Source organism: Pongo abelii, chromosome 7 (genome assembly GCF_028885655.2).
Source record: "Pongo abelii isolate AG06213 chromosome 7, NHGRI_mPonAbe1-v2.0_pri, whole genome shotgun sequence".
NCBI classification, from domain to species: domain Eukaryota; kingdom Metazoa; phylum Chordata; class Mammalia; order Primates; family Hominidae; genus Pongo; species Pongo abelii.
Genome location: NC_071992.2, coordinates 73,576,101 through 73,602,344, shown reverse-complemented (window position 1 = coordinate 73,602,344; position 26,244 = coordinate 73,576,101). Strand labels below are relative to the sequence as shown.

General features: G+C 36.8%; 1 protein-coding gene across 1 annotated transcript in view; it reads left to right on the top strand.

Moving 5' to 3' along the window:
• The window catches only part of NSMAF (neutral sphingomyelinase activation associated factor), a 75,263-nt gene that overhangs the window by 34,707 nt on the left and 14,312 nt on the right, over window positions 1–26,244 (top strand). The window contains 13 exon segments of the mRNA XM_024251208.3: window positions 817–888; window positions 1,173–1,220; window positions 1,326–1,378; window positions 14,887–15,016; window positions 16,777–16,848; window positions 18,580–18,688; window positions 21,197–21,373; window positions 22,443–22,522; window positions 23,047–23,137; window positions 23,234–23,297; window positions 24,513–24,564; window positions 24,663–24,783; window positions 25,173–25,304. Of these exon segments, the coding sequence (XP_024106976.2) occupies window positions 817–888; window positions 1,173–1,220; window positions 1,326–1,378; window positions 14,887–15,016; window positions 16,777–16,848; window positions 18,580–18,688; window positions 21,197–21,373; window positions 22,443–22,522; window positions 23,047–23,137; window positions 23,234–23,297; window positions 24,513–24,564; window positions 24,663–24,783; window positions 25,173–25,304 (1,201 nt within the window).

Genomic DNA, 26,244 nt, shown 5'->3' with positions numbered 1-26,244 from the left:
GAAACTAGAAATCAACAGCAGAAGGAAAACTGAGAAATTCACAAATATGTGAAAATTAAACAACATTCTCTCGAAAAACCTATGGGTCAAAGAAAAAAAACAAAAGAGAAATTTTAAAATCTTGAGATAAATGAAAACATGATATACCAAAACTTAGGCGATGCAGCAAAAGCAGTATAAACAGGGAAGTTTATAGAATTAAATGTCTACGTTAAAAAAGAAGAAATACCTCAAATAAAAATCGTAACTCTAGGCCAGGCGTGGTGGTTCACACCTGTAATCCCAGCACTTTGGGAGGCCGAGGCGGGTGGATCACCTGAGGTCAGGAGTTCGAGATCAGCCTGGCCAACATGGTGAAACTCCTGTCTCTACTAAAAATGCAAAAATTAGCCGGGTGCGGTGGTGCACACCTCTAGCCTCAGCTATTCGGGAGGCTGAGGCAGGAGAATCACTTGAATCCAGGAGACAGAGGTTGCAGTGAGCCGAGATCATACCACTGCACTCCAGCCTGGGCGATAGAACAAGACTCTGTCTCAAAAAAAAAAAAAAAAAAAAAAAAAATCCTAACTCTACATCTTAAGGGTTTGGAACAAGAAGAGCAAACTAAACCCAAAGTTAGAAGAAGGAAGGAAATAATAAATAGAGCAGCAAATTATGTAGACTTGCTCCCCTAGAACTCTCATTCCAGGGGGGAAGTTACACTAGGTAAAACATGCAGATTTTATCATAGCAGGTTCTGTACACGTGTTCTTAAAGTAGCATAGTTTGGCACACTGCTTCTCTTCCTGTATTTTGATATCTTCCCCTTTTTGTTAGGGCAAAATGGAATATGTTTTTGAATTGGATGTTCCTGGGAAAGTGGAGGATGTTGTGGAGACGTTGCTTCAGGTAAGCACTTGCTGGGTAGAAAATTCAAAGCAAACTGAGGTAGAAACTGTTTTTATAAATTTCGTATTTGTATACCTTACCCAAATAATCATCTGTTTTCTAAATATGTAGCAGATTGACTTAAAATGTTGAATTTAAAAACTATATATTAGGAAGAAGCCATAGGTATATCAGAAGTAATCTTGACTGTTAACAGAATGATTGCTGTTTCTCATTGCTTCTAAAGAAATACTTCATATCATCTGAGAGAAAAAATAAATTCATGTCTGTTTATGATACTGTAGCTTCACAGAGCATCCTGCCTTGACAAATTAGGTGACCAAACTGCCATGGTAAGTATTCCTAACAATGTCTGTCTTTGATTGTCAATTAACTTGTATTGATATTTTACTTATAAATACTTATATTCATACTTTTTTCTGGTTCTGTTTTAATAGATAACAGCTATTTTGCAGTCTCGTTTAGCTAGAACATCATTTGACAAAAACAGGTAAGTTTCTAATGATCTTTCCTAATTAGAAAAGCAGTGGACATTTTCATCTGTTTGCCTCATTCAGCAAATCCAAGCCTGGTGTCATCATTGGTCTCACCCAAAACCTGCTTGTCTTAGAGAATGGCTCAGCCTCAGTGCAGGAGAACTCTCTGGGCTTCCTCAACTCTTCTCCATCCTGATGTCTGTCAGTCAGAAAGGTCTGTTAGATGCTTCAGTTTCTGCTTCTGTGTTTTCACATTGTGTTGCCTCAGTTCAGACCACCGTCACCTCCCACCCAGAATACTAGCACAGCTTTTAGCTCACCTCCCTGACTCCATCTTCCCTTCTCCACTTTTCTTCTCCTCCCTCTACCTGACATTGTTTTATAATATGTTCTTTCTAAGGGCCAGGTGCAGTGGCTCAGGCCTATTAATCCCAGCACTTAAGGAAGCCAAGGTGGGAGAATCACTTGAGCTCAGAGTTTGAAACCAGCCTGGGCAACATAGTGAGATCCTGTCTCTGCAAAATCAAAAATTAAAAAATTAGGCCGGGCACGGTGGCTCATGCCTATAATCCCAGCACTTTGGGAGGCTGAGGCGGGCAGATCACGAGGTCAGGAGTTCAAGACCAGCCTGGCCAAAATAGTGAAACCCTGTTTCTACTAAAAATATAAAAAATTACCCAGGCATGGTGGCAGGCACCTGTAATCCCAGCTACTCAGGAGACTGAGGCAGAAGAATCACTTGAACCTGGGAAGCGGAGGTTACAGTGAGCCAAGATCATGCCATTGCACTCCAGCTCAGGTGACAGTGCGAGACTCCATCTAAAAAAAAAAAAAATTAGTTGGGCATGGTGGTGCACACCTGAAGTCCCAGCTACTTGAGAGGCAAGGTGGGAGGATCCCTTGAGCCCAGGAGGTCGAGGTTGCAGTGAGCCATGATTATGCCTCTGTACTCCAGACAGAGTGAGACCCCATCTCAAAAAATAAAAATAATAAATTTAAAAATGTCCTTTCTAAACAACTTATTTGATCATATCACCTGCCCATTTAAAATTCTTCAAGATTGAAACTAGACTCCTTCCTTACACCATCTACAAAAATTAACTCAAGATGGATTAAAGACTTAAATGTAAAACCTAAAACTATAAAAACTGTTGAAGAAAACCTAGGAAATACCATTCTGGACATAGGCCCCAGCAAAGAGTTCATGACGAAGTCACAAAAGCAATTACAACAAAAACAAAAATTGACAAATGAGACCTAATTAAACTAAAGAGCTTCTACACAGCAAAATAAACTATCAACAGAGTAAACAGACAACCCACAGAATGAGAGAAAATATTTGCAAACTTTGCATCTGACAAAGGTCTAATATCCAGAATCTAGAAGAAAGAAGCAAAAAATGAACAACCCCATTAAAAAGTAGGCCAAGGTCATGAACAGACACTTTTCAAAAAAAGACATACATGCAACCAAAAAACATCTGAAAAAACGCTCAATGCCACTAATCATTAGAAAAATGTAAATCAAAAGCACAATGAGATACCATCTTATACCAGTTAGAATGGCTATTATTTAAAAAATTTAATAAATTTTGAATGGCTATTATTCAAAAAATAACGTGCTGGTGAGGTTGCAGAGAAAAGGGAATGCTTGTACCCTGTTGGTGGCAGTGTAAATTAGTTCAGCTACTGTGGAAAGCAGTTTGGTGATTTCTCAAAGAACTTAAAACAGAGCTACCAATTGAACCAGCAGTCCCATGATTGCATATATACCCAATGGAAAATAAATTGTTCTACCATAAAGATACATGCACATGTAGGCTTATCACAGCACTATTCAAAATATTAATAGCAAAGACATAGAATCAACCTAAATACCCATCAGTGGTAGACTGGATAAAAGAAAATGTGGTACCTATACACCATGGAATACTTTGCAGCCACAAAAAAAGAGATCATGCCCTTTGTAGCAACATTGGATGCAGCTGGAGGCCACAGATGGCGCTGGAGCAAATTAATGTGAGAATAGAAAACTAACACTGCATGTTCTCACTTATAAGTAGGAGCTAAACATTGAGTACAAATGGACACAAAGAAGGGAACAATAGACACTGAGCCTGCTTGAGGGTGGAGGATGGGAGGGAGGAGGGTGAGGATCGAAAAACTGCCTATCAGATACCACACTTATCACCTGGGTGACAAAATAATCTGTACACCAAACCCCCAAGACATATATTTTATCTATATAACAAACCTGCATATGTACCCTGAAACTAAAATAAAAGTTAAAAGATAATAAGAAAAATTAACTCTTTGAGAGTAGGAACTTGTCTGGTCTCTTGCATCCACAGAGTATGGTATATTACAGTGAATGAAATTAATGGATTCTCTCCATTTTACTGCCATTGCATTTTCCCAGACCCCCATTAGCTCTCCTCAGTCTAACTGGAATTATTTCTCCTCCTCCAGCCTCTTCATATGGTCCACAAATTATCTTCCTAAAACAAACATGATAATTGCCCACCAACCAGCTCCTAGAACAGTAACAAGCAAGAGTTTTCAATAACAGTTAATTTAAATGCCTGTCTTTCACTGACAATATCAAAGGTTACTATACCAAGAAACAAATAGTCTTTTACAGCCATACACTTTAAAATTCCCTGGATTATTTCATATTGCCGAGAGAAAGTGATACAATAAAAGGCCATTAAAATATAAATAAAATAAAAATTTTCAAGACCCCCCATCCCCAGTGCCTTCAGGATAAAGCCTAAACACCTTAACATGGCCCCAAGACTCTTAGGTGCTAGCTCTTATTTACTACTAGTCGTTGATGATGCATCTTGAATTCCGTGCCCTAGTTATTTGCATTGCCTGCAGTTTCTGTTGTGCCACATTGTCTGTTACCTCTGAGCCTTTGTTCTTGTTCCCTCTGCTTAGAAAACTCATCCTCCTTCTCTGCACCTGGCTGTTACTTATTCTTCTTATTTCAGCTGTGCTCTCAGTTCTTCTAGAAGGTCTTTCCTGAGACTTCAAGTTGCAATAAGTACCTACCTATGGCGCTCTATAGGGTCCAAGAGAGTACACTTCTACTGTTCTAATGGTTTTTTCATTGACTTTCTTGGCTTTTCTTAAGTATACATTTTGTGCAAAGATAACATTTTTGTATTATCCCATCCTCCTACTTGTTTATTGCCTTATATTAAGGAGATTTAGGTGATTCGTCTGTATCTTCGTCTCTGGTACCACTAAGTTAATTATTATACCTTTATGGTAACTATTGATACCTGGTAGTGCAGGGCCCCAGACCTTATTTTCCTTTTTCACTTATGTCTTCAATATTCTTGGTCTTAGGCACTGCCATCTGAATTTAGAATCAGCTTGTTAATTTCCATAAAAGCAATTGTGCTGGGATTTTGATTGTAATTGCAGTGAATCTATAGTCTTCTCTCTATTTATTTAGGTCCCCTTTAATACATTCCTTATGATTTTCTTCATAAAGGTCTTTCCTATCTTATGTTATTTATTCCTAGTACTTCATATTTGTGATGGTATTATAAATGGTATGTTATTAAAATTTCATTTTCTGTTTATTGTTGATATATAGAATGCAATAGGTTTTAGTGTACTCATTTTGTTTTTAGCAACCCTACTAAACTCTGTGACCAATTCCATTAACTGTATATTTAGATTCTTTATATTTACAAAATCTTATCTATGAATTATTTGCAGTCTCTATTCACTATCATTTTTATTTTTGATTTTTGCATCTGTAATCATTCATCCTTAGGACAAAGCAGAAAGTACTGGTTGAATAGGTTCATTTATTTATGGATTATTATGTGCTAGGCTTTTGCTAGAAGCTTATGTTTATAAATGAGAGTAGTTTGTAATATTCTATTTTATTGCTACCTTTGTGAGATTTGGGAATCAGTCATCTTGACCCTTACCCTACATTTTAATGTGTTAAAGAACTTGCCAGTAAAGCCATCTGGCCAGTAATGTGTTTTTTGTGTTTATGTTTGTTTGATTCTTTCTGTGCTTCACTATATAGCATTAATTTTATTTCCATTTTTATACTAGCAGGATATATTAGGTAAGTGAATTGCTTAGGGAAGAATAGCTTCCATTTTAGAAAGGAAAGGGAATAATAAGAAGAAGAATTAGCTTCTTCTGACCTACTTAGAATGTGTCATTTTTCCAAGTAGCAATTTAGACTTCAGTTCTGGGCTTCAGCATGACATTCATTTAAAAAATGGTTCACTGTGAACGTTTTAATGTATCCAGTTGCTGAAATGTTAGGCTAAAGAATTTGGGGGAAGGGATTTTTGCGATATGAAATGAAATATTACAATGTTGTATACTTTCTCTAGAAGAAAAAAAGGTAAACTGCTAAGATAAGCTTTCATCATATTTCTGCGGAGATAATTTTTTGTTAAAGGAATATAAGGAAAACTATTTTTAATACTTTTTATTTTGAAAAATTTTAAACCGTAACAAGTTGAAACACTAATACAATGAAGGCAGGTCCCCTATGATTCATCAGATGTTAATTTAACATTTTGCCAAATTTTCTTTAAGTCATGCCTGCTCCTACTCACATTGTTGCTCTCTGTGTGTTATTTGTATGTATAAATGTGTATGTTTGTATTATATATATAATATGTATGTATATATTTTTTCTGAACCATCTGAAACTAAATTCCGAGGTATCATAACACTTCTCCCATAAGTACTTCAGCAGGTACTTGTTAGAAGGATATCCTCCATTCCTTGATACCATTATCATATTCCATTAGCAATAATTCCATAATATCATCTAATATATCATATAATAAATAAAATCATAATAAAATATAAAATCATTAAAAATATAAAATCATAATATCATCTTATAGCTTCATATTAAAATTTCCCCTTTTTTTAAAAAAAATTATAGTTTAAGTTCTAGGGTATATGTGCACAAGTGCAGGTTTGATACATAGGTATACATGTGCCATGTTGGTTTGCTGCACCCATCAACTCATCATTTACATTAGGTATTTCTCCTAATGCTATCCCTCCCCCAGCCCCCGACCCCACGACAGGCCCCGGTGTGTGATGTTCCTCGCCCTGTGTCCAGGTGATCTCATTGTTCAGTTCCCACCTATGAGTGAGAACACGTGGTGTTTGGCTTTCTGTCCTTGCGATAGTTTGCTGAGAATGATGGTTTCCAGCTTCATCCGTGTCCCTGCAAAGGACATGAACTCGTCCCTTTTTATGGCTGCATAGTATCACATGATGTATATGTGCCATGTTTTCTTAATCCAGTCTATCATTGATGGACATTTGGGTTGGTTCCAAGTCTTTGCTATTGTGAATAGTGCCACAATAAACATACATGTGCATGTGTCTTTATAGTAGCATGATTTATAATCCTTTGGGTATATACCCAGTAATGGGATTGCTGGGTGAAATGGTAATTCTAGTTCTAGATCCTTGAGAAATCGCCACACTGTCTTCCACAATGGTTGAACTAATTTACACTCCCACCAACAGTGTAAAAGTGTTCCTATTTCTCCACATCCTCTCCAGTATCTGCTGTTTCCTGACTTTTTAATGATTGCCATTCTAACTGGCATGAGATGGTATCTCGTTGTGGTTTTGATTTGCATTTCTCTGATGACCAGTGATGATGAGCATTTTTTCATGTGTCTGTTGGTTGCATAGATGTCTTCTTTTGAGAAGTGTCTGTTCATATCCTTTGCCCACTTTTTGATGGGTTTGTTTGTTTTTTTCTTGTAAATTTGTTTGAGTTCTTTGTAGATTCTGGATATTAGCCTTTTGTCAGATGGGTAGATTGCAGAAATTTTCTCCCATTCTGTAGGTTGCCTGTTCACTCTGATGGTAGTTTCTTTTGCTGTGCAGAAGTTCTTTAGTTTAATTAGATCCCATTTGTCTATTTTGGTTTTTGTTGCCATTGCTTTTCGTGTTTTAGTCATGAAGTCCTTGCCCATGCAAGGATATTGCTTATGTTTTCTTCTAGGGTTTTTATGGTTTTAGGTCTAACATTTAAGTCTTTAATCCATCCTGAATTAAAAATTTACCCTTTTCTACCCCAAAAGTCTTCCTTAAAATACTTTATTTTGTAATGATTGTAGATTTAAGAAGAACAGACCAAAAGATAGTACAGATTTCTCTTTCATGCCCCACTCAGAATCCCTGTTCTGTTTAGTATGTAGATGCTGCCATCTTTTGTTGGACATAGTCCTAGATATTTGATTGTTTGATACTATTGAAAGTTTATTTTCCAACTATTTGTTACTGGTATATAGAAATACAGTTCTTTTTTTAATTGGCCTTGTATACTATGACTCTTCTAAATTTACTCATTAGTCTTAGAGTGTTTTTTGCTAGATTCCATGGAGTTTTCATGTACATAATCATTTAATCTGTGAATAATGACAGTTTCACAGAAATCCCTATGGCTTTTATTTTCTATTTCTTGCCTCATTGCACAGTTTTATTAATAGATGTGGTAGAAATGGACATTATTGCCTCATTCTTGATCTTACAGGAAAAGGGCTTAATGTTTCATCATTCAAAGATGATGCTAGCTGTAGGTTTTTCATAGCTGCCCTTTAACAGAATGAAAATGTTCCTTTCTGTTCCTAGTTTACTGAGAGTTTTTTCAATAATGGGTTTAGAATTTTGTCAGATATTTTTTCTGCATTCATTGACATGATCATATTTTTTTCTTTATTCTGTTAATGTTTTGAATTACATTGATTGATTTTTTTCAATGTTAAACCAACCTTGTATTCATGGGCTAAATCTAATTTGAGAACATGATGTCTTATCTATTTTACATATTACTGGATTTGCTTTGCTAGTATTTCTGCATCTATATTGATGAGGGATATTGCTCTGTAATTCTCTTGTAAGGTATTTTTCAGGTATGGTACAGGTTATGCTGACCTCATAATAGTATGGAGGTTTTCTTTATCTCCTATTTTCAGAAAAGGTTTGTGTAGGATTGGTGTTATTTCTTCCTTACATTTTTAATAGAATTTATTGATGAAGCCGTCTAGGTCTAAAGTGTCCTTTGGGATTCCATTTATTTACTAGGCATAGGACTGTTCCATTTGTCTATTTCTTCTGTTACTGTTTTGGTAACTTGTGTATTTCAAATAAATTGTCCATTTCATCTAAATTGTCAGACGTATTGGTATGAAGTTGCTAATGTCCTTTTAATGCCAGCAGCATCTGTAGTATCTACCCTTCTTTCATTCATTATGCTGATACTTTGTGTTTTCTCTCTTTAAAAAAAATCAGTATTGCCAGGGCTTACCAATTTTGTTAATCTTTCAAGTGACCACATTTTGACTTTGTTGATATTTTTCTGCTTTTTCACTTTACTTATAGTTGATGTCTACTTTTATGATTTCCTTCCTTCAGCTTGCTTTGGTTTTAAACTTATTCTTGTAGCTTTCTAAGAAGAAAGTCTAGGTCACCAATTTTATTCCTTCCTTTGTAATAGAAGCACTTAAACTTATAATTTTCTCTTTAAGCACTGCTTTAGCAACATTCTGCAGATTTTGATATGTTTTTTGTTACCATTAATGTAAAAATATTTTGTAATTTTCTTCATCATTTCTCCTTTGGCCCATAGGTAATTTAGAAGTATGTTGAACTTCCACATATTTGGAAATTTTTAATAGATATTTTATAGATACTGATTTATAATTTAATATCTGATCAGATAATATGTTCTGTGTGATTTCAGTCTTTTGATATTTGTTCAGATTTGTTTTATGGCCCAGCATATGGCCTATCTTGGTGAACATTTCACATGCCGTTGAAAGGAATGTGAGCTCTGCAGTTGTTGAAAATAGTATTCCATAAGTGCCATATGGGTCCAATTGGTCGATGGTCGTTTGGATCAAATATATTTCATTAATTTTTTTTGTTGACTTGTGCTATCAGTCACTGAGAGAAGGATGTTAAAATTGTCAGTGGTGATTTATTTCTTTTCTTATTTCTGTCAATTTATGCATTTTGTGTTGTGAAGCTCTGTTATTAGATTCATATACATTAAGATGAGTAATGTCTTCTTAATTAATTGATCCTTTCATCATTAGGAAATGTCCCTCTTCATTTGTGATAGTCTTTTTCTTGAAGCCTGCTTTGTCTTCCTTTAAAGTAACCACATCAGTTTTATGTGTTGTGATTGCATGATACATCTTTTTTTGTCCTTTTACTACTAACCTGTGTATTTATTCTGTTTTAAAAAAATATATACTTTAAATATATAGTTGAGTCGCTTTTTATGCATTCTGACAATCTCTGCTTTTCAATAAAAATGTTTAGATAATTTATAATTATATAATTATACACTAGCTGGTTTTAAGCCTAGTATCTTAGGATAGTCATACATCACTTAATGACAGGGATATGTGTTGTGGGATTCAGGAGGACAAGAGAGGGACCTTGGGTTAAAACAGGAGAATCTTTTATTGAATGCACCCAGGCCCAGCTGACTCAGCGTCCAAATGACTGGGCCTGGAACAAAGACAGCACTTGACTTTTATACACACTTCACCAAAGGGGTGGGCCAGCTTGAAGCAAGCTTACAGTGGTGTGAAAGCAGGGATACAGAGGCAGGACAAAGACAGATAATCAAATTGTAACAGGTTCATAACTCAGGATTGCACATAACCATTGCTATGGAATCCAGATGTCCATTATCTAGGTTTGCCTAGGCATGGGCTTATCCTATAACATTCACTATGGCACCCAGGTGGCCGTAAGTCGGGCCTGCTCAGAGGCTCATGACCTTCACTCTACTGCTTAGATAAAACAATACTTGAAGTCAGTAGTTACAGAGAAGAGGAATCTGTAAACTCATTCCATAAAACAAAGGAAAATTTGTTTTTCTTCTCCCTATGTTAAAGGAGTGCTGGGAGAGTCTTCAGAGCACATTAGATAATATTATCAAGGCTTTTCCTGGGTCTGGGCTGTGCCTGTTGCTGCCTCTGAGACAAGTCAGCCTAATACAGGAAAACTTATTTCTCTTTCTTTTTAATTTTATTTTTCTTTAATTTCCCGCCTCATATGTTATGAGAAATGTGTCGTTAGGCAATGGTCATTGTGAGGACATCATAGGGTACACTTATACAAACCTGAATGGTACAGCTTACTACACACTTAGACTATACAGTATAGCCTATTGCTCCTAGGTTACAAACCTGCACAGCATTTTGCTGTACCACTTGAGTATCCCTGATTCAAACATTTTAAGTCCGAAATGCTCCAAAAGTCCGAAATGCACTCAAAAATTTTTGAGTACCAACATGATGGTCAAAGGAAATGATCATTGGAGCAGTTTAGATTTCAGATTTTGTAATTAGGGAGGCACACCGATATGATACAAACATTCAAAAATCCAAAATCCAAAACACTTTTGCTCCCAAGTGTTTTGAATAAGGAATACTCAACTTGTACTAAATGCTATAGGCAATTATAATATAATAGTATTTATGTATCTACATATAGAAAAGGTAGAGTAAAAATATGGTATTATAATTTTATGAGACCACTATTATATACAGTGTCATTGACCAAAATATCATTATGTGGCACACGTTGTTTCTGTATTTATTTCTTGGTGTCTCATTTTTTTTTGTTCCTCTGTTCCTCCTTTTCTCCCTTCTTTTCGGTAATTCTAGTATTTTTCAGGACTCCATTTTATCTACTCTATTGACTTTTTAGCTGTAGCACTTTGTGTTATTTTTAGTGGTCATTCTGGAGATTACAATATGTACCTTGTGCCAGAGTGTACCTTCAGATAATATTATTTCATGCTACTTTACACCAATACAAGAACCTTACTCCAATGTATTTCCATTTAGCCTCTCCTGCCTGTTATGATCTTATCTTGTGGCTAATTTATGCATATTCCATAAAACCCACAATATAGTCTTCTTATTTGTGCTTTAAAAATCAATAGCTTTTTAAAGAATTTAGATACATACATGTGTTTGCATAGAAATTAAAAATACTAAAAAATATTTTTAATACTTAGATATTTAGATGTTTATAATTTCCAGTCTTGTTTCCTTTCTGCAAATCTAGTATTTCATCTGGTATCATTTTTCCTTAGTCTAAAACACTTTTTGTGGCATTCATTACAAGCTGATCCATTAGAGATTAATTCTCTCAGCTTTGTCTAAGAAGAAGATATTTATTTTACCTTCATTTTTGAAGGGTGTTTTTGGATATAGAATTCTAGGTTGGCAGGTTTCTTACCCCTTGAAAGATTGTCATTCCATTGTTTCCGGTGAAGAGCCCCATGATTTGAATTGCTGTTCCCTATGTACGATGTGGTTTTCTTGTGCTCATCCTGCTTGAGGGTTTCAGAGTATATGATGGGGAAATTCCTACTATGCTGTCAACACAGAACCCTTCAGTGATCAGCTGTGGGGCTTTTTCCTATACCAAGGAGTTCTCTGACACCAGTTGGGTATTCTACAATTCAATTCAGACATTGTCTGCCTGGAGTTAGCACAGACCCCAGAGGTTAAGAGCTCAGTCCAGTAAGGCTGCCCACCTCACCTCCGATGCCAATCACAAATCCAAGTTGTCACCTGTGCTCTGACCAACTAGCTATAAATCAGAGATTCCCACAACACATTCCTTGGGTTTGATCACTAGAATGGTTCACAGAACTCGGAAATATTTACTTATGTTTACCAGTTTATTATGATAATAAAGGACATGATAAAGGGTACAGATGAACAGCCAGATGAGGAGATGCATAGGGTGATATCTGGAAGGAAGGGTCCTGAGTGCAGGAGCTTCTGTCCCTGTGGAGTGAGGGTACATCACCCACCTGGCACATAGATGTCTTCAGCAACCCAGAAGCTCTCTCAGCCTCATAGTTTAGGGGTATTTATGGAGACTTCGTCACATAGGCATAGTCAAATATTAACTCAGTCTCCAGCCTCTCTACCTTACCCTGAAAAGGGCGAGTGTGGCCAAAAGCTCTAAGTCTCTCATCAGGGCTTGGTCCTTCTGGTGACCAGCACCCATCCAGGATCCCATACGCAGTTGCCTCATTAGAGCAAAAGATGCTTCTGTAACTCAGGAAATTCCAAGAGATTAGGAGGTCTATGTCAGGAATCAGGACCAAAGACCAAATATTAGAACAAAAGATGGACCTAACACCTCTGTCACTCGGGAAATTACACAAGTTTCAGGAGCTCTGTGCCACGAACTGGGAGCAGAGACCAAATGATATAATTTTTTTATTATGTCACATAGAGTTTCAGAATAACATGCATCTATGAACTGATATCTTTCATCAGTTCTCAGCCATTCTCTTCTCCATTTCCTCTGTTCTATTTTCTGTCTTTTCTTCTATAATCAGTTATACTTAAGTTAATATGTTTAATATATTCCTTCAGATCTCAGATACACACTCCTATATATTTTTTTCATTCTTTTTTCTCCTTTGGTTTTGTTTGAGTTAGGACACTTTTTATTGACCTGTTTTCAGCCTTACTGGACCTTTCCTCCACTGCATCCAGTCTGTTGTTAAGATTGTTTAGTTAATTCTTTGTGATATCAACATTTTTATTCCTATATTTCCGTTTGGTTCTTTTTCATAGTTTCTATTTCTCTGCTGAAACTCTCTGTCTTTTCACATGTGTTGTCCATCTTTTGTTCTTGTTGACCCTTTTCTCTTTTTTTTGAGACAGGGTCTCACTCTGTCACCCAGGCTGGAGTGCAGTGGCATAATCATGGCTGACTGAAGCCTCATCCTCCCGGGCTCAAGTGATCCTCAGCCTCCTGAGTAGCTGGGACCACAGGCACATGCCACCATGCCTGGCTAATTTTTTATTTTTTGTAGAGATGGTATCTCAGTATGTTACCCAGCTGGTCTCAAACTCTTGGGCTTAAGTGACTCTTGCTTTGGCCTCTCAAAGTGCTGGGATTACAGGTGTGAGCCAACATGCCTGGACTGTTCTTGATCCTTTATCGTATTTACTATAGTTATCTTAAAGTCTTCCTCTGATTGATCCAATGTCTGACACACCTTCTATAGAGTCTTTTCTCTCTTGAGCATGAGTCATATTTTCTTGCTTCTTTGTTATGTATTATAATTTTATTGTATTGTAATTTTTTTATTGAGCAGTTTGTTAAAAAGGAAGTGTTGAGACCAAACTAAATAATATTTACCTCCAGAAGTGGTCAAGCCACCTCTTATTCTGTCAGGCTACTTGTACAGGGAGGCTCTGTCAATCAAATCTGTCCCTGAGCTGCATTAAGACTTTGTTGCACCTGTGGTTAAATTTAAGCCAACACTGCCTACAACTCTATTGAGGGAGTGATAAAGACTTTCTCTTCCACAGGACTTGGGATCTCAGCACTTGAAGGATTCTAGAGGTATCTTTGTGCTTTATAACTGAGCCATCAGGTTTCTGAACTGTGGGAGATTTCCCTTGTTTTGCACCTCAGTCGACAGCATTTTTGGATCTCTGGGGAGCTTTCTTCACTCTCCAGTCTCAACTCTGGCTTTCCATTTCCCTGAAGATCTCTCTTCATTCTGCAACCCTTACTCACTTCTATCATAGGTTGCTCCTCCTCCTGCCACTCACCTGTTGATCTTTTCTTTCCTTTTTGCAATCATGTTCATTTAGGTTGCTTTACATGCTCAACATTCCAGTGGGTTTTAAAAAGCTATGAAGATTGTTCAGTATATCCAGTTCATTTTGGTTGTTAGGGTGAAAGCTTCAACAGTCTCTTATAGCTTTCCCATCCTAACTTGAGGTGGAGATCTTCCCCTGTATCTTTTTGTCCTGTCACTTATAAAGAGATTTATTTTTAACCCAGTTATTTCGGTAATTGCCTTAAAATGTTGATGATTTGGTTATTTTCCCTTATTTTTTCTTAAATCAGTAAAGCAGAATGAGAAGGGACTTTGTTGATTAAATATTTTAGGAGTGGGTAGTGAAGAGATCATTTTTCAGAGGTTTTCTGCAGTAAATTCACAGAGGGATATACTAAAAAATATACAAAGGAATATACAATTACTCAAATATATTATAATTCAAGTAATTATAATTATGTAGTCAGAGCCTTATAAAGTGTAGTGTGAAATAAATGCCACTTGTGTCAAAATGGTTTATAGGACGATAAAAATAATGACAGAAAAATAGGAAATAATTTAAATGTAAGAATAGTTTCAAGGCCTATTTTGGGGGGAATGAGTTTAGCTAAGGGTTATTTGGTATTATTTATTTGTCTGTCATGGCTTCTGTGGTAGATAATCTCACCTATTTCTTTGAAAAATGAGTTTTTATCATGCCATTTCTAAAGAGACAGTTTTATCTAAGCAATCACTTTATATTACCATTTTTCTTATATTAAATGTAGTGTTTAGACAAATGTCATAGAAAGTCACACTGTAGCCCCCTTAGATAAACCTAGAAAGTAGACAAATTTCTGATTTTTCTTACTTTTGCTGAAAATCCTATTTTCAGGTTCCAAAACATTTCTGAAAAGCTGCACATGGAATGCAAAGCAGAAATGGTGACGCCTCTGGTGACTAATCCTGGACACGTGTGCATCACGGACACAAACCTGTATTTTCAGCCCCTCAACGGCTACCCGGTGCGTAGATCGCAGGGTCAGGTGGGGAGCTGCCCATGTTTAAGCTGTTTCCAGACTATGGCCTCACAATGCCAGGGACCTCACTTTTTGATGAGGATCAAGTCATGTCCCCACCCACCCCCTTCACAGGCAGCATCTGTGTGTTTTACAAACACCGTGTGTAATCGTGATGTGGAGTCTCTGAAGTTTGAGTTCCTCTGATCTGTTTTCAGTCATGTCAGGGGCACTTGCTCTCAGTGTGGTGAAAAGAAACCCTGCTCCTCCCTATTTTAGTAAAGGGTCGCTAGAGATTTAGACCTTTCTTCTAGGAGGCATTTCCAAGAGACCAGTGAAATGTACTATGATTAATAAGAAATAGATTTTGAAATATATTTGCTTATATATACACAGATGTTGGTATTTCTTGCTTCTGCTTAATGATGAACAACCTCAGTAGATCTGAATTTTTCCTGAAGGAGCACTATGAGCAGGTCCAGCTAGTGCAGAGGTGCGTGTGGAGATCCTGCCATCTGGCAGTTGTGGGCTCCTGCTAGGATGTTGGAAACAATCTTCTCTTTCACAATGACACCAGACTTACAAGGCCAGAAAATAAAGATAAACTTAGATATCCATGCTGAAACTTGTAAAGATTTGTTGCTTATCTAGATCTGGCCACTTTTTAGCATGATCCATTAAAAGAACAGAAATCCTAACGCACCCTGGTAGTGCTGTGGGGCCATTTGGCAGGGCCCAAGAATTCTGCCAGAGAAAGTTCCCCCTTGGAAATTTTCTAGGCTGGTCATTACAGGGCACTAAAACATCTCAAACTCTCCTGAGTGAAAGATTATGCTATAGCGATTGTGTCCACTAGGTGGTGGGGCTCACTTTCCTAGTTCTCCAGTAGACACTGAATGCTGCTAGCACAGCATTCTCAGGGAGTGTAATAAATTGGCTTGGCTGCTACTATTGCTTGGGTCAGAAATTTTGAGAAAAAATGTCTGTGTACCCTAGCTTCACAATCCATGATATGGGCCTTTACCCCTTCCCAATACTGGCCAGGATCCTTGACCAGTCATTTCCAAGACCTGACTCTGGGCCTCCAGGGCAGTTTCCACTGTCGGACAGACTGACCTCTGCACACCCATCATCCCTCCCACTTGGGAGGAGGACCACGGAAGCATAGCCATTAGCCAATCTCTGCCTTTTTAAACCTCCTTTCTCTCTTACTAGTGTTTTAAAATTATAGAAAAGCAAGACGATTTTCTTATTCATTAACAAAGAAAAAATTTAGAGGCCTTGCTTTATACTTTAGTAATTTGTGAGCCTTAATACACTGTAATTTTTAATGAGATAAAAGACAGGATTCTTTAAAAAAAGATGTGTGTCAGTACTAAGCAAACTATTTGTCTAAAAAAAGATAGCAAGATTCCTGAGAGGTTATTTATGCTGGTTCTTTATATTTCTTATCACCGCACAATCTAACCTGAAAGATATCACCCCACCCCAAACTAACCTGAAATGTCCCTGAAGATAGATGATTGCATTATCACTTGGGGGGTGCCACATGGCGGGGAGGAAGACTTGCCCAAGGTCATAAAGCTAGTGAAAGATGTCAGAGCAGAATGGGAAACCAGATATCACCTTGTTCCAAGATTTCCTTTTCCAATGGTTCATTAGGAAGGCAAGATTTGATGATTTTTTTTTCCCCTTTCTGATACTACAGAACAACTGCTAATTGTGTCAGAACAATAATGTTTGAGATTGTCTTTCTACTTTTAAAGAAACCTGTGGTCCAGATAACACTCCAAGATGTCCGCCGCATCTACAAAAGGAGGCACGGCCTCATGCCTCTGGTGAGTCCTTGGGAGGCTGTGCTGGGGCATGATTGTCACACTTTCAGTTTAGCCAGCAGTTTATTGACAGTAAACACTTATGGGATGTCTGAAAGTACAAGTACATTGTCTTGTAAGAAAATAGACTCTGATTTTGCTGTTCTTTCTTTTGGAGAAGCTAGAAATTCATAAAGAAATAACTCCTTCATGTAGAGAAGAGGTTCTATTATGAAATATTTTTGGCTCCAAGAGCAAGAGGTCTAGAGTGCCCTTGAGTTTCTCATTCCTGCATTGTCAGTTTCTGGGCTCAGGCTAGAATGATCTGTGTAAAACCAACCCTGTGCTGTACTTGCCTCCACCATTCATAGCAGCTAGGTCTCAAAGCAAAATCTGGAAGATATTACAAAATTACTTCTTTAGTGGAACTAGTATATTCACAGTTAACTTATATTAATTCAACCTTTGGGCTGAATGACAAAATAACCATTTAAAATCATATAGGCAGTTCTTTCCACCATTCCCTGAATAAGTGTGTTTCTATACTTAGGTCCTATTTCTGACACATGTCTTACTTTAGTAACCAATCCCTACAGAAGGTATGATTCCACGTGTTTTAATTCGACACCAATAGAAATTCATTTTTTCTCCTTTGAAGATTAACCAGTAACTTGGTGACATTACAAAAGCATTGTGGAAGTTTAACTCTTACTTTTGTACTTTTAATTTGTGAAATTCTACTGTTTTGCTGCCTATTTTACTTAAAAGGCCATTCCTCCATTTCCAGCACTAATAGCAGATCAGGGAAACAGATACTATTAAAAATCTCCTCCTTTGGATATAGAGCTGCAGTCAGAAAAAGAGAAGAAATTAACATTGATTAAGTGCTTTCTATGTAACAGGCAATTTACATATAATGTTTCATTTATTTGCCATTATAAGCCTTGTGAAGTAGATAGTATTGTATTTTACAGGTGAAGAAATTGAGACTCCAGGGGTTAACTTCCTAAGCTCCCAGCTAGTACATGGTGAAAGCCTGTATTTGAACCAAGGATAGCTCTGGGCTTTCATCCTGGTTTTGTCTGTTCCTTTGCTAGCTCAGCCTTACTAACACTATAGTCACAAAGCTCATAGGTTTTTATAAGATAATAATAATGTATTAATTGAATGGGTTATTCAATTATCAATTTGTTAGGTGTGCATAATTATTATTTATTAGCTGGGCATGGTGCGCCTGCAGCCTAGCTACTCGAGAGGCTGAGGTGGGAGGATCAATTGAGCCCTGGGAGTTTGAGGCTGCAGTGAGCCGTGATCACACCATTGCACTCCAGCCTGGGCAACAGAGCAGGACCTGGTCTCAAAAAATATATGTGTCATTTAACTTATGAAAGAAAGCTAAACATTTATGTTTGAAGAAGAGATGTGAAGACATGGATCAGCTATTTTTGAATTTCAAAATAACAAGTTCACAAAAGCTATTATTAATGAAAATATTCAATACCCAAGGTGATTTACAAAGTTTAGTTGAGATACTATCTTGTTCTCAGAACATTTATAAACACAGCATATATATACACACAAACATATATGTGTATATAGATCACTGAGTTAAATTTATAGATTGAAAACAGGAATATAAGTTATAAAAATAAACACAAATGTTTAACTGAATGTTTTTGTAATTATATACTTATATTGGGATTGCAAGATGAATACAATGCTATTTATTTTATTCTTTTCTTTTTGAATTTATAGGGCTTGGAAGTATTTTGCACAGAAGATGATCTGTGTTCCGACATCTACCTAAAGTTCTATGAACCTCAAGATAGAGATGATCTCTATTTTTACATTGCCACATACCTAGGTTTGGTGCTCATCCTTCATTGTTTCTTTTTTTTTTTTTTGAGACTGAGTCTCGCTCTGTTACCCAGGCTGGAGTGTAGTGGCGCGATCTCGGCTCACTGCAACCTCCGCCTCCTGGGTTCAAGTGATTCTCATGCCTCAGCCTCCTGAGTAGCTGGGACTACAGGTGCCCGCCACCATGCCTGGCTAATTTTTTTTGTATTTTTAGTAGAGACAGGGTTTCTATTCATATGAAGGTAGTTCAACTCCTAAGGATCTGGGATAGGAAATAAGAGAAGAAAAATGCTATTTCTAGAATCGTCTCTTTGTGGTTCTAATTTCTTCTCATCAGTAACTATACTTGCCAAAATAATATTTTTAAAATTCTGAGAAATATAAATTCACTTTGATAATAGTTCATTCTGAATGTATGTTTTAAAAACTCTAGATAAATATATTTAAATGCTCTTATATTTTAATATCCTCCAAATTGAATGGATTTTGAAGAATCCACTCAAATATTTTTATGTTCAGTCAGGTCTTACATTAGTTTATGAAAACCAAGACTCAGTTTTGTACTGCGAGGCAGTGAGTTATTCACATGTTTGTGATCATTGATTGTGGTCAGAACCACAAAGCTGAAAGACTGCAAAAGGAACATGTGAACATTCTATGCTCAATGTACTGACTTTGGAGTGGAATTTGCTTTTTAATTAATGATATTTCCTCAGTTTTTCATGGAAAATGTGAATTTTCCCACCTTTGCCAGAGAAAATACTTATATTATGATGTTCAAGCCCAAAGTTTTTTTATTACATTGCAAGGCTAAATTAAATTATTCTAATTTACAAAGTTGCTAGATAACTGGAAAGGAATTATCTTTAAAAATGGATTTTGGGGCTAGGCATGGTGGCTCATGACTGTAATCCCAGCACTTTGGGAGGCCGAGGAGGGAGAATCTCTTGAGCCCAGGAGTTCGAGACCAGCCTGAGCAACGTGGCTTGACCTCATCTCTACAAAAAAAATTAAATATTATCTGGGACTGGTGGTGTGTGCCTGTAGTCCCAGCTACTCGAGAGGCTGAAGTGGGAGAATTGCTTGAGCCTGGGAGGTCAAGGCTGCAGTGAACAGTGATCACACCACTGCAATTCAGCCTGGGTGACAGAGTGAGACCCTGTCTCAAAAAAAAAAAAAAAAAAAGGATATTGGGATTTTATTAATATCATCTTAATGTGTTTGCTATTTTAGTGTACCACAAAACTATTTGTGAAATTTGTAGTAAAGTACATCTTCCCTTAGAAATGAAATTTTACTTCAAGGAGGAATACTTGGCTTTCAGTAGGGAACATATTTTATTTTAAAGTAGGTTTATATATATATATATGTAAGTAGTTATATATAGTTATATATAGCTAGTATTTTGTTCGTACATTAAGCTATTCAAGGTAACTTTATGTATAAGTATAGCTTTGTTACAAGTTTAATTTCCTGTCTTGTGATCTAGGTTTTTAAATTTTTTTTTTTAACTATAACAAGATTACAATAAAAAGATCAACTTTCATGGTGAGTCCTAAAATCTCAAGCCAAAAACTTTGCCATGATCTAAAATATCCATCTTCTAAGAAACTGTCAGTTCTCACTGAGTTTATTCCTAAGATTGTTCATACTTTTTCTGAGGGGTTTCAAAAGTAGAAAACGAGGGGGAAGTGTGTTTTGATTTTTGAAGCCGTTTCCTAGTAGCTGATTAGAGAAGAAACTTGGTAAAAGTAAATGAGAATAAATATTAAGAGTTAAGATGCTTAATGCACCAGGAAAGGTTGAAAGCAGAATTTTCTGAACAAAATGGAAAATCCACTTGTAGGACAGTTAATTCATTTTACACTCTGAAAGGGAAGTTCTCATTGCTGCATTTATCTAAGGTCTCATTTTTCTTGAGGTATTTCAGAGGGCAGGTCTGGTTCTTTCAGTTTGAGAATTGGTCCTCCTGCCAAATGCCTGTTTTCTTCTTTAACAATTTCTTTTCTTTTCCTTAGTCTTCACATGCATAAATAATATGTAGTCACTGACAAATTAGCAGTAGTACACCTCTTCCAGGCCTAAAAGAAAACTAAAAGATTGCTTTAATTTCATAAATAATAAAAGAAATAAGCTTTCCCAGATGGCCATGGGTTTTTAAATGCATGGAGACACAGCACATTTGGAGGGATTCTTTGTTACTGTATAAATATTACCTATTAACATGTAATATTTATGTATTTGCTCTACACTTTTGTATTTGTTTAGGTTATATCATATTGTGGAGGGTAGTGTAATAGCTCAGCGTATTTAATAATTTCCCCTCCTTGATCTTGGAACTATTTATACATAGCTGAACAAATACTTTATGAAAACAAGTCAGCAGCCTACTTTTCTTTTTCTTACAATGCATTTTTCAAGAATGCATAGGGAGGGTGTACACATTAAGCCCCTAGCTTTTGCATACTAAGTTTGCGAAGTTAAGTGACAGACCTCGTGGGTCCTCTTCCCCCAGAACACCATGTGGCGGAGCACACTGCTGAGAGCTACATGCTGCAGTGGCAGCGTGGACACCTTTCCAACTATCAGTACCTCCTTCACCTCAACAACCTGGCCGACCGCAGCTGCAACGACCTCTCCCAGTACCCTGTGTTTCCATGGATAATACATGATTATTCCAGCTCAGAACTAGGTAACTGCCACACGTGGAATTCTGACCAAGTTGAGTGGGGAGTGGTCATCTGTATTGTTTTTAAAGGAGAGAATAAATTCTATTTTATAATTGTGATGTGACATGTAAACAAATTACAACTCATTTCAGTTGTATTGCTAAGGACTGCCAATTTCCATTCCAAGATACTATATAAGTGTTATGTAAGTGTTTCATGTATGTTTTTTCCACCATACTTCTTGAAGGACACACAGAGAAAAAATGGGCATGATTTTAATCCAGGGTTATCATTATTACTTATAAGTACCATGTTTTGAAATATTTGCTTCTCACTTTGAAAATTTCACTCACCTTATATTATTTTTAAAAATCACATTAAAAACTGTGATTATTTGTTATAGAACACTTGGAAAGTCCTGAAATAATCAAAGAAGAAAATAAACATCATCCATAATTATATTACAGAGATAACCATTTTACCTTTGGGGCGTATCTACTCTTCTCTTGCTACCTCAGATTATTTTAAGAAAAATGTAATTGTATTGTAACTTTATTTTGTAATATTTAAAAATTATATATTGTGAAGTTAGTTCCTTTTGACACATTATCTTGAACCTTTGTACTTGAAAGAGATAATAGATTTTCTAGAAATATGAGAATGTATTTCTCTGAAGATATTTAGCTCACTAGTTCTCAAATAGGCTAATATTGCAGAATAATAATATTCACTAGAATTCGAATGTAGAAAGTAAATCTTGGTAGAAGAATATGGCTTTTAAAATTTTGTTGTTGTTGTTGTTTTACTTGGAATATATATATGTTCCTTAATCAGAAACTTTTTAAAAAAAATTAATGTTCAGGGCATTGTCAAATTAGAGATACTGCTCTTAAGTGGTTGTGTCTAACTTGAAACTCAAAATTGCTAACCTTTTCTTTACATCTATATAAATAACTAACAAAAATAACTCTCATGGATCGCTCTCAATTTTTAAAAAAACTTTTGTGGAAGTAAATGTGTATATTTGAATTAATTCAGGAGGTTAATGGTACTAAGTATAAGCTGAAGTTATTTATTGATTTATGTTTATAGATTTGTCAAATCCAGGAACCTTCCGGGATCTTAGTAAGCCAGTGGGAGCCCTAAATAAGGAACGGCTGGAGAGACTACTGGTATGTGGACATAGAGATTCTTGGTTTCTAAGCAACACGAGAAGCCATGGCCTGTGTTTTTATGGAAGGAAATTCGTTTCTCCAAGGCTTAGGGGAATTACATCAGTGACTCTATGTAGAGTTTTTTCTTACTTTTCTCCTGACCGTGAATTAGCTGCTCACCATTTGCATTTCTTGTCTGCAGTTTAGGAAGGAGGAGGGTGACCTGTTTACAGGTTCACTGAATTATTTTCATGAAGGCATTCTGTGGTAAATCGCATAAGAGACGCATAAAATCGGTTCTATTTAATCTACTGCCAACATTTTGTTACCATTAAGCCAGGGAAACCAAAATACTTGTCTCAGGAATGCTGTTTAGCCACAGATTTTCTTTCCCTCTTATCTTCTCCTTTTCTTATCTAACAGAGAAATTAAGGAATATGGTATATCTATGTTATGATTTCTTTTAGGCTTTTACTACTTGTCAGTTATTATTTCATAGCCAACACTTAGCACTATTTTTTTTTTTTTTTTCTGTATTCTAGACACGCTACCAGGAAATGCCTGAACCAAAGTTCATGTATGGGAGTCATTACTCTTCCCCGGGTTATGTACTTTTTTATCTTGTTAGGATTGGTAAGATTCTTTATCATTACCCCCAATTAAATTTTATTTCACTGTATTCTTCAGTGATTCTGTGATCTGACTTAACTCTGACTTTTTCCCCTCTAGCACCAGAATATATGCTGTGCCTGCAGAATGGAAGATTTGATAATGCAGATAGAATGTTCAACAGGTTTGATACAAATGCCTCGCTTATCATTTTTAACACTTTCTGATTATATATATACAACATACTTGTTTCAAAGCACTGGATATAATAAAAAAATGTCAAGAAATGTAAAAAATCACTAATTGTTCTATCTGTTCCTCTCAGGCTTTTTCTAGACATGTATATGTGTGTGTAAATGTGAGAACATATTTTAAGTACAGCTTTTTGTCCTGCCTTTTGTAGCCTAATATTAAATCTTAAAGTTTTTCCCATATTATTAGATATTCTTCAAAACAATGATTCTTTTTCAAAATTATTGTATCACATTCTAACATATGCCATATTTTATGTCGACTTCTTTTCTCCATTGTTGGGCATTTAGATTGTTTCCCACACTTTATTATTCTTGATAATTTTGCTGTGAATTGAATACAGTTCCCTGTGTGTATTTAGATGGCTTTACTTTTTAAATTATAAAAGTAATATTTTCTTGCCAAAAAAATCAGCAACTATAAAAAAGGAAAAAAAAGGAAGTAAGTTTACTTGGTATCCCACCACACTGAGATAATAATTGTTGATAATTTTTTGGTATGTCCTTTTCATTTTTTTTGAACTCTACACATATCTAATAATAATTCCTTTTGAGACAGAGTCTCGCTCTGTCGCCCAGGCTGGAGTACAGTGGCGCAATCTCAGCTCACTGCAACCTCTGCCTCCCGGGTTCAAGCGATTCTGCTGCTTCAGTCTCCTGAGTAGCTGGGACTACAGGCGCATGCCACCACGCCCAGCTAATTTTTGTATTTTTAGTAGAGACGAGGTTTCACCATGTTGGATGGTCTTGATCTCCTGACTTCGTGATCCACCCGCCTTGGCCTCCCAAAGTACTGAGATTACAGGCGTGAGCCACCGCGCCCTAGCAGTGGTGCTAATCTTTCAGTGTGTAGGCACCCTGCTCCATTTGGCCCTTGGATGAGGCAATGTGTATATGGTAGCTAACGGTGTGGACTCGGACTCCATGCCCACTCCCGCCATGTGACCCTGGAGAAGTTACATAAACTCTCTGGGCCCCAGTGTTCCCTTTTGTTAAAGTGGGACACTCAGAGGGATGGTTAGAACTATGTGTGAATGACAAACAGAAGTTAATACAGGTAAAGTGTAGAACAGCCCCCAAGTGCATAGGAAATGCTGCTATTGCTATTGCCTTAGCTGAAAATAGGTGAATTTTTTTTTCATATGTAGTATTGCAGAAACTTGGAAAAACTGTCTGGATGGTGCAACGGATTTTAAAGAGGTAAGCAGTTAATAAAGCTGATGAGTAACTGGACTTGGGGTTTCTAACTGCTTTAAAACATGTTTGTTGTTCTTTTTATTTTTCCCCCAAACTTTCAGTTAATTCCAGAATTCTATGGTGATGATGTGAGCTTTCTAGTCAATAGCCTGAAGTTGGATTTGGGAAAGAGACAAGGAGGACAGATGGTTGACGATGTGGAGCTTCCCCCTTGGGCCTCCAGTGAGTCCCCCCTTGGAGGTGTTGTATTATAGATACCCTTTACCAAGTAGTGCAATTTCAGTAATTATTTTATTGCTTAGATTTTTAAAAATCACAATGTAATTCTCTATCTAAATAAGGAGATATGAGCCCTATTCCATATCAGAAGCATTCTATGAGTCTATGATGTAAAAACATTAATATATATTTGAGAGACCTTCATGTGAAAATGATTCTTGCCACTTTCTTCCCCAAAAAACTTACATTTCATATGACAGAAAAAAAAACTGCATTAAGAAATATGGACCTCTTGCCTGTCCTAGAAGCTTCATATACATATAGATAGACAAGAGAAATGGGAGGAAAAAAATGAAGACTCCATGATTATTCGATTGAGTCTAATCTAATAGGTCCTGAGGACTTTCTCCAGAAGAGCAAAGATGCGTTGGAAAGCAATTATGTGTCTGAACACCTTCACGAGTGGATCGATCTAATATTTGGCTACAAACAAAAAGGGAGTGATGCAGTTGGGGCCCATAATGGTATGTAATATTCATTGAAATTTTATTTAGCATTGGGTGAATATTTAGCATTATTCATTTTCATTGGAAAATGAAAGCAAACAATACCAAAAAAAAAATGAGGCCAAAGCAATTAGTCTTATTTCTTCAGTGGAAGCATGTTCTGTCAGACTCCAGTGTCCACTGGCTGCATGACCCTGGATCAGATATTTTTTTTGTTTTCTTTTTGAGATGGAGTCTTGCGCTGTCACCAGGCTGGAGTGCAATGACACAATCTTGGCTCACTGCAACCTCCGACTCCCTGGTTTGAGCGATTCTCCTGCCTCAGCCTCCCGAGTAGCTGGGATTACAGGCACCTGCCATCATGCTCAGCTAATTTTTTTGTATTTTTTTTGGTTGAGACGGGGTTTCACCATGTTGGCCAGATTGGTCTCAAACTCCTGACCTCAGGTGATCCGCCCACCTCGGCCTCCCAAAGTGCTGGGATCACAGGTGTGAGCCACTGCGCCCAGCCCCTGGATTAGATATTGAGTAACTGACAAGGAGGGAGGACTTTTGCCCAAATAACACCAAACTCATCCTGGCCCCAAGAGGTCTTTTTATAAAGTCGTCTAATTTTAGCATTAACTCTACATCCCATTGAATAATTTCAATTAAAACTCTATAACAGTGTGATAGAACAGTGGCCTCAATTCCTATGGAAGACCTAGAGTTTCTTTTCCTTTTATTTTTCTTTTCTTTTTTTTTTTTTTTGAGACAGAGTCTTGCTCTGTCACCCAGGCTGGAGTGCAGTGGCGCAGTCTTGGCTCACTGCAACCTCTGGCTCCTGGGTTCAAGCAGTCCTCCTGCCTCAGCCTCCCAAGTAGCTGCCAGAGTTTTTTTTTAATTTAACAGAAAGAAAATAGCAGCAATATACCTTCTCTTCAGTTTCAATGCTTATCTTCTTCCACGTTTCTCATGT